Consider the following 12,897-nt stretch of genomic DNA (forward strand, 5'->3'; position numbering starts at 1 on the left):
CTGATTCAACATATTCAGAGATTCTTGAGTCATGTCAGCATGATATGGAACAGGTTTGTAAAAACGTGTAAGCAGAGAGGTGCATATAAATACTGTTCTGCTGTTTTATATTTTACAAATCATTGTAGGATTTGGTACCAAGACATGTCAAAATTATGTTACAAATGATGGAATTGTATACTTCATATTTTTCCTCTCGGGTCCTGTCCATCTGCCCAGATTTACATCTTCCTCTCAGCTCACCAATTCTCACTAATTACATCTCTGGTGGCGACAGTCTCAATCCCATCCCCGATTACAGCCGGACATTGGAAGATGCTATTCCAGCAGGAGTTTGAAATGGATGGTTTTAACTGAACCAAGGTTGTGAACTTTACAACAGATATGAAAGCCATTAAATATAAAGTCATTACAGAAATCTGTCATTGAAAAAAAGCACCTTGAGACAGCTGTTTCCTGCCTGTAATTAATCTCTGTTCCCCCAAAATAGGATAAAGACAAGAACAGGAAACTGCGACACACCATGTTGATCAGTTTCATGTTCCCAGTTCCCAGTTTATTTTAAAGTTGATTTCACCAAGATAAATGAGTCATTTCTGATCACCAATTTTCAGATAAATGAAATAACCACATCTAAAGTCCTGTAAAATCAGAAACACAAAATCTCAACATTCTTTTAAAAACTCTTTTATTATTTTCAGATTTCCTTGCCTTTGTTATACAAAGATGTTAAATAACTTAAATACATTCTTACCAGTCATTCATGATCAGTTTATACCTACAAGCTATACACATGAGGTAGAGGAAAATAATTTAGAGGAAAATAGTTTCCCATAAGACAAGAAAAAGTGGACGAAGACAAACTACTGACAAAAACTCTGCCCTTAAAAGAAAAAGAATGCCTTTTAATAGTTACAGCATTGCACAAACCCTGACAAAAATCAGAATAGTGACCAAGCCATTGGAATTTATGGAAAAAATTACTGTGCATTTGTTCAATGCTAAGTATCTGCGATCCACTCTCAATGAATGTAGGTCTAAAACAATCAAATGACTTGCTAGTTATGTTTATTTCATATAATCAACAAAGTAGTATAAAACAGTATAAAATTTTACAGCCTTTATGCTACAAATGATGAGATTGCTACAGCTAACTGGGACATGTATAGTCTTATTGTGGGTGTTGTAATTTTGCATTGTTTACATACTAAATATTGTTAATCTTTGGTATACATTCCTTATAATAAATAAGGACAAAGTTGCACTTCAGACATAGAAGTGGAACTGAATTTTAGAGGGTTTGCATTGTTCTTTATCTTGGGGGGAAATGTTTTCTTTTAACCATCGGGAGCAATTATGTTTAAGAAAAAAAAAAGAAAAAAAAAAAAGAAAGAAAAAAAAAAAATGTATACCTCAACCCCAGAAAGCAAATACCGAATTACAAGCCAAATGCAAGACAGAGAAAATATATAGAAAATCATCTTGAACTTTACAAAATGTACAATTAACACATGCTCATAAAACATTTCAAAATAAGTTATAGTTTGTCTCTGTGTCCATTTTATGTGTCAATACATTTTATACAGGTTGCATTGGAAAGTAAGAATAAGGAACCAAGACAACAACAAAAAGAAACTTATAACATATGCTTTCACAATGCCTTCTGTCAATGAAAAAAAATATTACTGATTACTGAGAACATGCAGCATGCCAAAAATGCAACTATATGTGATATCTACATTGTTTGTCAGCATATTTAGTGAATCAGAACAGATGTGAAAGGGCAGCTGAAGAGAACTGAATCTTGTCATTGCTGTTTTCTGTTCACTTCTGCTGTGGGCAGACAACATGACTGGTGAAAAACTCGGCATAGCTATTATGGTTTCCATTTAGCGTGCTAAAGTCTATGTTTATGTTTCCATGCATTCTTTAATTGGCATGTCTCCCCATCAAATAACTATTTGGAATTCAGCTCGTTTAAATGAAAGAAAAATCGAATCCCTTCTCAGACAGATTTATTTCCTGCACCCCTCGGTTTTTGTATTCAACAGTTGCATCAAAATCGTCACTGAAAATGTTTTTTTCTTAATATTAATATGAAGTATCAGCATTTTTGTTTTTCTCATGGCAAATATATGAACATCCTTACTTGAGAAGCAAAAAGTCTTAAGATCTAACACAAAATTGCAAAAGTGTCTTGTTTTAATTAAATGAAATTAAATGTTTTTTTATTTGTTTGTAGTGCTGTCTATTTATGTAGATGTCTTTTTAGTTGAGCATTTGCCCATCTTCAATGCAACACCAGGACCTTCCTTATTGAATTATCCATCAAATGTTTCTGCAACATTTGATCAAAAAGTAATTTTGCTTATTTAAATATTTGACACAAATGAGATAAAATACAGTGCTTTCCAGATGATTTCACAGAGATAATGAGACATCCTCACAGAGAGGATAATAATTACGTAAAATTGTAACATTTATTTACAAAGCACTGAACTTGGCACTTCATAAAATGTTTGAAAAAAAAAAACAGTTTGAGTTTGAATTTGAACTTAAAACAACAATGTACCTCTACTTAGTCAGACAGGTCTTAACATCTTTATTCTGGAAACTTCTGTCCAAAAGCAGTATGCATGTGCCTCACTTTTGTCTGTATGCCACAGGAACATAACCATAGCTATTTACAACTTTAAAAAAAAAAATACATAAATAAATAAAAGAGCTTCCAAGCTTCAGTGCGTGAATGGTGCCATTTTTCTTGTTGTCGGTCTCTCACTCAGTAGTTCATTCACACTAAACTAAAAAAATAAAAGAGCATATATAATTAATTCATATATATTTTGTCATATCTTAATTTCTATATATTGTATTTACATGATGTGTATCTCAAAAGAGTTTGGCAATCTGAATACAAAGTCATAGGTTTGTGCTGCCACTAAACTGACAGAGCATTTAAATGATTAAAAGTCTGATCAGAAACTTAGATCCTGTCATTTGGTCACACAGCGCTTCCTCCATGCAGGCTGATATGTTAAATAATTTTCAAAAATATGGAATTTCAGTGTTTATATTTTACAATATAGATATATGGACTTGTACGTCCACATAGTCATAAAAATATGCCATGTCCAGCCTTTCCACAATTGTGAATAGATTCAATGAAACAGTCATTTTTGATCAACATGCATGGGCATTTGTCCAATATGGTTATTCAGCATAAATTTCAACAATGTAACAATGTGACAAGAGAGAACCACAGGCAAGCAGTACATCATCCACACTTGAATGTAAGAAATGTTCACCGTAATTTTCCAACATCAATATCTGCTGGAAAATGTATTAGATTAGCTCTGAGGTTAATTATTCCCCCCTAGAAATACAATGCAAAAAGGGGGAAATGACGAAAATAATTTTTTCGTTGCAATTTGTGTCTCACATTTGCTGTCATGTTTATTCTCAACTCTTATTTGCTCCCTCCAGCTGTCTGTGAAACTGACAGAACGTAAAGTGGCCACGAACCATGGCATATTTCATATTTAACCAGCATTGTCCTGAAAAGCACTGCTGCAACGATTACAGCAATGAATCAGCAGCTGGATGGACAGATCTGTCGTCAAGTGGAAGCCTAAATCATGGAGACTAACGCTCCTTGCGATATCTCTGAGATTTCTTTACCATCCAACGGCGCATAGTGGTTTCACTTGTTCCCTGAACAGTCATTTGTAGAATTGGTTTAAGGCCGAGTTAAATCTTAAATAGACTGGCAAAGATTTCCTCTGTCAAGCAAAAAGAAAATAATAAAATCAAAATCAAAAAGGAAGGAAAAGCACATTATCCTTCCATGCAAGGACTGTTCCTTGAGATGTTCCATAAATTATATCCACAGAAGAACACAAATCAAAAAAAGTATTGCTTTCCTAAGGGCCTTGTCGAAGAGAATTACAACAAAAAGTGAATGCAAGCACACAAACAATAAAACATTTGTGTGGTTAGTGGTTATTTAACATACTCAGATAAGTGGTGTATATAATAGAATTATAATGTAATTTGATCTATGTACATATGCATACACACTCTTGTGTGGGTGTAGGATACATGTGCATGTAGAATAAATCTGACGACACCATTTTTTCATTGCAAATTCCGTCTCCAAGTTGGAATTAAGTCACATACGAACACATACTCTTACACGTACGGCTTGAAGCTATTATTCTGAGACTGTCAAATCACTGGACAAACAATTGTCTGTCCAAGACTGGACTTCACTGCTGATTGATATCTTGGCAGATGAATTACTCCTTGAAATATTTAATCTAGTTCCAAGGTGTCTCTCAAAGCTGTAGACCATTCCCTCAGGCTTGGTATATTATACAGCTTTCACGCTGCTTCACATGGAAAACAGAAAAAAATGCCCTGCAAAACATCTCAAAAAAGTGCTTTCAACTAGTTTGATGTCTTTGAGACCGTTCTCCAAACCAGGACAACTTGTCACTTTTCCTCTCTTTTTGCCTTCCACTCATTCAGACTGGTGAGAGATATTCTGCATGGTCGTGACGGTTTTACCCCTTACAGGTGTAAACCTCTTCTCTTTGTGTGCACTGTTTGCATTCAACATAGCAGCACCAGCGCACCTGGCACTGGCACGGTCTCGTCACCACCCGGCTCTGAGTGTTGTGGCCCCGGCCGCAGCAGATGGCCTCGCAGTTCTTATCCTTGTAGCATTTGCGGGCCATGGTGCCTGCCGAATACTTGCTAGGCCTGCAAAAGCTCGGCGAGTCCTCGATGTGAAGAAGGTCAGAGGTGCGGGGAATGAGTTCCGTTCGAGGGCCCGGAGAGGGCTGCTGCCCCTGGGATCTGGTCTGGGAGATCTCCCCCTCCCCAGTCGCCTCATTGGAGGGGCTGGCCAATTTGATTGAAGTCTCGTAACGCTGCTTGAGCTGCTTGCCGATTTCGTGGAAGGGTGCCAGCTGCCTCCAGCATGTTTGCACGGTACACGATCCCGAAACTCCGTGACACTTACAGGTGGTCTCCACCCCCGCCTTGATCACCTGTGCGGGACAAATGTTAAAAGTAGTCAGACTACACACATCAAAGGAATTACATTCGAGATTTTTACCAAACATCAACATTTACGTCTCCAATTATCTCGGCAGACACAGCACAGCGCTCAGCTGCAATACATCAAAGACGCGGTAAATGCAGTGTTTACCAAACCCTTATGTTGCCCCTCGTATTGAAAAATCTGTATAGGTCAGTTAAACAGATGGGCAATGCTATTTACAAAACAAGTATTTCAAAAGCACATTGAGGCAGTGACTTTGATGTTCCCACATATTTTGATTGCTTTTAACCTTCCCAACCAAAGACTGAAGATATAATACAGGCCATTGAGGAGTAGGGCATTATCGTCATTCTTACCTAATTGCCGTAATTTTGGTTTTATCAAAAGCAGCATCAGTTGACATTAAAAAGCTGTGCTTTAAAATATGTCATTATTATGATGGCTGTGGTAACTTTAATTTTAGTCACAAGACGCAAAGTGGAGGCTTACTGATGTTTTTAAATATTGTATTCAAATATTACAAATATGATATATGTGGGTTTTATGATGATATATGCTATAGAGTACAGTATAATATACGAAGAGTTCAGATGCAAAAGCCTCTAAGTGCCGTCTAAAAATTTTCATCTAAAATGAGCATTTTTATCAGGCTCCTATGTTTAGGTTCAGTCATTTTAATATAATGGCAATGTATAGGTCCTTTTCTATGCAATTAAAGTGAAATAACTAAACATAAATATAGGAGCCTGAAAAAAATGCTCATTTTAGAAGAGAATTTCAGACGGCACTTAGAGGCTTTTGCATCTGAACTCTTCGATTATATATGTTAAAAATTGAGTTTACCAGAATGGGTTGCATATAGTTTGCACAATACAAATACAAAATGGAAAATGTGTATACTGCTAAAGCGAAAAACCATCAATCCAATGTCTTCATTGCTAATTCAGTTCTATGCATGGCCTAACCTAGCTATGACACACGACATTTGTTCCTTATTATGTTGCATCACACTGCGTAGCCCCTTTGTGAAATTGCATCTTGCTCCACATAGAGGTATACTAAACATTACAGTTTTTTACAACCCTTATTGTCACCATTGTAAGAACCTTTTTATTTTTTAACAACTCTAACAACAAAACTTGGATACAACACACAAAAACCTAACCTCATTTGTTCATTGAACTAAAATCACCTATTCAAAATAACACAATTTACCGAGTTTTATAATCACTATAAGACACATTTCATCACATCAACAGTTCAAAATCTTCACAAAGTTGTCCCTTTTTTGTATTGATTTATTAAAAGTCTAACACCTATTTGGGTGTTCAACTACATCTAATTGTTTTTACAGTATTGTTTTTTTTTTTTTTTTTAGTAGAATGTGTTTCAACATGGTAGCATTCTAGAAATGTAGTAAATTGCTGTCTTATTCAGTTCTGTATTATGTTTGGTTTTGAATTTAAGTTCAACAGTTTTGAAAAGAGTATATAAATGTGCAAATTGGCCTGTAGGTAGGTAGGTAGGTAGTTTTGGCTGTGGTTGTGTTTGAGTAAGAGAAGAATTCATGTAATTTGAAAGCTGTAGTCATTGAATGCATTTTGTGCCAAAGCAATGATAAATGATCCACAGTTTAGCCCACATAGACTGCTGTTGTGCTCACTGTGTGAAGAGTTATGAAAAAGTGACCAAAGAACTAAGAACTGAGGGGAGTCGTAAGGATTGTAGAAACTGTAACATTTCAAAATACATCTGAGATGACTGTTGATGAGTTGCTGAGATGATTAATTGCATTACAATGATCTAACTATCAATAGAAACAACTGCCCAAAATGATATGTAACTGTTGCATTACTCTTAATGCATAGTTTGATGGAAAATGACAAAGAATATTCCATCAGGAAAATTTCAGGATAACGAGATTTGTTAACACTTTATTTTACAGTGTTCTTGTCAATGCAACATGTAGCAAGGACACTGTAAAATAAAGTGTTAACAGATCCCGTAATGCATCTACTTACTAAATTAATAACAGTAAATTATGTGCAGTTTCATGCAACTAACCCTAACCCTAAGTACATGTTGTTAATTAATATTCCTCAGTACTTAAATGTATAATTATACTATAATAGGGACACATTAAAATAAATGTTTTCAAATTTAATTGCAATCATTCAATCCTTTATTTTGCTTTTTGCTTTTTTTCATAGCTACTCATTTTTGCCATGATTTAAAGAATCAATGTTATGATTTGATTGCATTTAATCAATACTGTATATTTCATACAGAATTTGTTTGTAGTATTCTCTCTACTAGTTTGTTTACAGTGATGTATTTATGTAGTGCCTTAATTAAATGTGCATCACATATTTTGTACTAATATTGAATGATTGTACAAATAACTACAAAGTAAAACTTTTACTATCTAGTGTGTGTGAAATTATGTTTTATTATGAAATTTCATAATAAATTAGTAGAACCAGTGAATCAGAAAGTGATCATTTTCTTTAAAGATATGAATGCACAATGCAAAATTGAACACTGAACAGCCTGTGTTACCAGTGATGACCGTTTTGAGTTTTGTGTCTACATTTTTGAAAAAAAAGACATCAAGGTTCTGAAATGAGTGTCAATGTGATTGAAAACAAAAACTGTTGAAATAAAGGATAGACAAATGTTTTAAACTGAGAAGAAATGCCAAAGTTTGATGGTACAAGAATGGAGTTTAGTTGATTCTGTGAGTTTTCAAAATTTGAACAACTGACAGAGGTACTTAAATTTCACGTTATGCAGAGAGCACTACCGACCACAGTGTTTGATCCATTCAACATTTCTGTAAGAAAGTGAACTTTGAGATAAGCATATAAAAGGTGCTGTCTGGACATTTTGTGTTAAACAAGTGGTAGACTAGTTCAACAGAAACTGCAAATCCACCACAATGGAAGGAGAGGAAAATGTGTAACGTCAGCTTTAAAATGCAGGTGATGCCGAGGCTAGCACATTCCAAGTTTGTTCTCCATATGGGATTTGACCCCAAACCCCGTACACCTCCTAACATGTGCAGATGGACCAAAATATGCAGTGCTGTAAATCTCTTATCGCAGACAAAATGGCCTGAGGACGACTACTTGAGATGGACTGAGCAAAGAGGGCAAGTCTGCTGAGCGCTGCTGTAATTTATATTCATTCTACAACTAAAACTAACAATATGAGACAATCTATTGGTGCCAGACCTGTAGTTTACTTTGGCTCTCTGTTATGGGTCTTTTTCTGTTCCTTCTTTTTTTTTTTTTTTTCTTTTTTTTTTTTTACTCTTACGAGGGCCTCAATGTTACCTCGGCTCTTTCTCTTACCAGAAACAATGGAAGACTTGGACAAACTTAGTGCTCTTTAGACTGTAAGGGAAACCTAACCTTGATTAATGGGCACTTATTATAAATTACTGAATTAAATAGCCAATTTAAGTGATTTAAAATGGGACCTTTACAGACTATTTGAGTAACCCTAAAGAATTTATGAAGCTGAACATTTAACCACCACAGAGAAAGAAAGAAAGCAAGAAAGAAAGAAAGAAAGAAAAATAAATGATACAATCACCTTCTTTACAGTATACTAATATGCAGATAACTCCACATTTCTCATGCATGTTTCTGTCACATAACATTTCCCACATTATTCCCCATACTTTTTAATATATCTTAGCAGCCTACCTTCATTCCTACATTGCTGTTGTGCATATCTATCCGAGCGCGGAGATCCTTGTTGGACCTCTTACCCAGGAAGTCTTTGACAAATTTGTTGCTGTACTTGAGGTTGTCTCCACAGCCTCCCCACTGCCAAGCCTTGCGGTTCTCCAGGTCAGGAGCCTCGTCACAGGTGCAGCGCTCCATGCGGCCAGCGCTGCAGGCTTTGGCCATGGCGTGGGTCAGGCCTGCTGAAGAGATGGCATAGAGGAATGCCGTCTCCTTGAAGCCTGTGAGGAACATGGAGATTACGAGGCAGCCAATAGTTCATTCCTGACCTTCAATCCTGTGATTTTACAGAAAATGCTAGTAACAGTTCCAAGCCCCCCTTGCACTTACTTTTGTTCAGCAAGGACACATTAAATGAATCAAAAATAACAGTAAAGGCATTTATGATGTTACAAAAGATTTCTGTTTTCGCATAAATTCTTTGTTCATCAAAGAAACCTGAAAAAAAAAAATTAAACTGGAAAAAAGTATCATAAGCAGTTTAATTATATTTTGATAGTCCTCTTTAGACATTCTACTAAATAGTAATTTTGCAACTACCTGTCACCTAAGGGTAAGTTTATAAGACAACAATGTACTATAAAATGGAAAAAAAAAATTATTTGCAAAAGGTGACAACATTGCGAAAACCATCCCTGTTCTCATGGATCTGAAAACGACTAAAATGCTGTATTAAGCATGCCAGGCCAGTAGTTGGCGATGTCACTTTGTAAAGAAACTCGCGCATGCCTATCCACCTTATTCCTGACGAGCCTTGTTTTGAATTATGGGTGGCACGTCCGGTTTGGGGAACTTCCATTCAAAAAAACTGAAACAAATAATTTCAAATCATAAGGTTGCCCTACAAATAAAGCCTACCTCTCTGTTTGACTGAATGAGCTGTCGATTTTCCTTCATGTTTTATTTTTTAGACATCATGAGAATAACGTAGCACTTGGTATTTTAACGTGACATGTTATAACAAGAAAATTCTTTTTTGAAAGAGCTTTTTTCAGTCTCTGCATTCTTTTCCTCATGATTATTTTCTTTTTTCCCTTTGCATTTCACTATAATAGTATGAAAAAGGACAATATTCTCCCGATTTAATTTACGATATATCCCATTAATAATTCCCTGGAATGCAAGACAAATTTCTTGTTTTTCTCCTCAAATCCTCATTTTTGATTAAGGCAATGTATGTTACTACATAATACAGATATATATTCCTACAGTTATATTTCACCCTTCCGTTATTGCTATGGAAAGAATTGCGCTTTTGGGGTTATTCATAATCTGTTAAAAGTACCTTGTTTATGCTTTTACACTTTTAAATGTCATTGTATTGTTCGACGGTTGAAGGGTGAGTGGTATAATGTTATCTCATTGCACCCAGTTTTTAAAACAACATATTATTGCGTTCATTGAGCGAGCATTTCACTGATTGTTACCGGTTTAACGGAAGTTATATCCATAATTCGCGCAAAGTGTCATGGGGCGTAGGAATAAGGTGGATAGACTAAACACATAGTATGTGTGCACATGATGTCACTGTTTTCACAAATTCACGTTTTTATAGTTTACACGCAGACTATACTGGTATTGTTTTCAAAAACTTGCATTCAACCCTATTTCAAAAGTTTGCGTTTTCCTACTCAGGCTCATTGGAAATACGTGCCTCTACCTACATTTCTGCACAACTCAAAAATGTACCTATGCGTACAATACAAATCGCTACAGTTATATACAATTGTAATCAGTACAATTTTCGCACAATTCCTGCACAATATTGTGTTATGATTTCAAAACAATTCTAACCTGCTGTGAGATTTGAAAACGGATTCTTTTGAACATTAGCATCACATATACAGCTTCACATGTCAGGGTTTTATAATGTAGTAGTTACTTGGTAGCTCACGCGATACGGCGTTGCACTCGTGAAGTGAAGCGCTCCGGTACGGAGGTTCACCGGTACAGTCCCGTGAAACTACGGTTCAACAAAACAGCTCAAACCTGCATAGAAGGAAGTTAAAATAGCACAGTTGCATCAGCAAATGTTTTTATAGAATTTTTGCTTTCGGTAACACTATCAGGTATGTTTAGGGTTGGGTTTGCTGTATGGAGTATTTCCAACACGATAGGGCATTAACCTTTTTTGGCGACACTCCCCAGACATTTGAATTCTGAACCGCTCCAATACGTGCCTGAAGCTACGTTATAAAAATGCCGCAATACGTGTACCAACATAAAAAAAAATGTGGCCACGGTCACGTATTGAACGCACGTTTTAGCACCACTGACTGGACCTTTCACGTTGAAACTGGGCAAAATATGCAATGAGGTACGTAATATCAATGTTGCAGAAACGTCGCGACAAGCACGTATTTTCAGTGAGCCTGGGTTGGCATTTTCAGACTTCCAAAAGGCTGTTGTCAAGTAAATGAACGGCCAAAAGGAATAAAAGGTTTTCTGTTTTTAGTTGAAAACGGTGCTGTGTAAACGGCCTCTAACTCTCATCAGAGTATTAGACTATTAGGTTATGGTTAGGGTTAGTCGAATAAGTTGACTTTTACTTGCAAAGTTACTTATAGTCAGTAAACCATCAATATTGTATAGAAATTGTACAAAATCACACTCTACATACCCCTCTTTAAAATGTTAGCCCTGTAGCGGCCCTCCAAGGTGCAGTTCCATCTCTCAAAGCGAAACTGATACTGGCACTCTAAGGCACTCATACTGATGGCCTCCATTAGAGTCTCGGCCACGCCAGGGTCCCGTCTGCACATTCTGCGCTGTTTCTTCTCCAGTTTGAGTCGATCACACAGCTTGTAGTGCGCCTTGCCCGCCCTTTCGTCTGGCTGTGAGCTCAGTGGCAAAATGGACAGGGGTTCATTACCTGTTAGCCTACAAGAGAGACAAATATAATCACCGTTACTGAGGAATTGTTAAAAGGCCAGATAAGATGAGTCTTTAGCATTTAGAAAGGGGTGTGTCACAAACATATACAAGTCCAAAAGTCCATTTAATATACCGACCGGTATTTTTCTATCTCCAGTACATTTACTGTGATATACAATACCATTATTGTGATATAAATGTTCTCATTCCATGGTATAAGATATTGAAAGTTCGACCAACCCCTAATCCTAGTGTTTGCACACAGGTTTCTACACATCGAGCCAAGCTGTTAGTTTTGCCAATGCACGTTCAAAGAAAAAGAAATCCCATACATAAGAAAATCAATTTGTCATTTATTGAAGTTTATGTTATTAAATGTGTTATACATACAACTTTGTACTGAGGAGGACTGTATATTGTAATGCCAATGGACCTAAGTTTTATAACAGGAAAATGTTAAAAGCCAAATTCACTTTCACAGCACCCACGTAAGCACCACGACACAATGTGTTTCTACTTGACAAAGCAGAGCACGTCACTCGTCATCAATAACAAGCACTGGGGACAAAGTTGTATAAGAAAATTCTGGTCCCAAACTTACACTTTTTTTCCCCCTGAAATTACAGCTGTTCTTAATCAAGCAATGCCAATTCAAACTTTGATGCGCTGATAAACTGCAGATGTTGACCCATAGGATTATTAGTTTATAGTGGCACCTTTCCAAAACAAAACTGATTGTGTGGAATATTATATCACAGTATTTGGGTCTAATACTGGCAATAGTTATTATGGATTGATAAGCCTTTTTGTGCATTCATGAAATATTGCACTTTATGTAAAAGTGTGTGAAGCAAGTGACACTGGACTGCAAAACTGCTACATTTTTACAGACACTGCAATGAACAGGATATGATGTCACACTCCAGGGCTGCAGTTTTTAATTAATAATACAAGACATAAACATTACTAAATAATAATAATCATAATCTACGCATAACACTGCAAACCTTTGCAGCTTGAATATTTTTATTAAGCCAAGAGGTCACTCTTTGATGTTTGGATTGGTCCTACATCAAACGTGAACTTGACCAAACCTCAACTTTCATACGCAGTATAATGCCACATTTCCTTGTGTGAGCTTGTGTTGCTGATCTCTCTTATCTGTGTATGAGTAGATGAATGTGTATGAATGGAGGTAAAAGGAGC

The 12,897-nt window shown here is 36.2% G+C and overlaps 1 protein-coding gene across 1 annotated transcript in view; it reads right to left on the reverse strand.

Annotated features, from left to right (window-relative positions):
* Positions 1-694: 694 nt before the first annotated feature.
* wnt9a (wingless-type MMTV integration site family, member 9A) overlaps positions 695-12,897 on the reverse strand; it is a 112,435-nt gene continuing 100,232 nt past the window's right edge. Inside the window, exons 2-4 of the mRNA XM_058793870.1 lie at positions 11,438-11,697; positions 8,776-9,038; positions 695-5,051 (exon numbers count right to left, since the gene is read on the reverse strand). Of these exons, the coding sequence (XP_058649853.1) occupies positions 4,563-5,051; positions 8,776-9,038; positions 11,438-11,697 (1,012 nt within the window). The 3' untranslated portion in view covers positions 695-4,562. The remainder of the gene's footprint in view (positions 5,052-8,775; positions 9,039-11,437; positions 11,698-12,897) is intronic.

This window comes from Onychostoma macrolepis, chromosome 02 (assembly GCF_012432095.1).
Source record: "Onychostoma macrolepis isolate SWU-2019 chromosome 02, ASM1243209v1, whole genome shotgun sequence".
Lineage (NCBI taxonomy): Eukaryota > Metazoa > Chordata > Actinopteri > Cypriniformes > Cyprinidae > Onychostoma > Onychostoma macrolepis.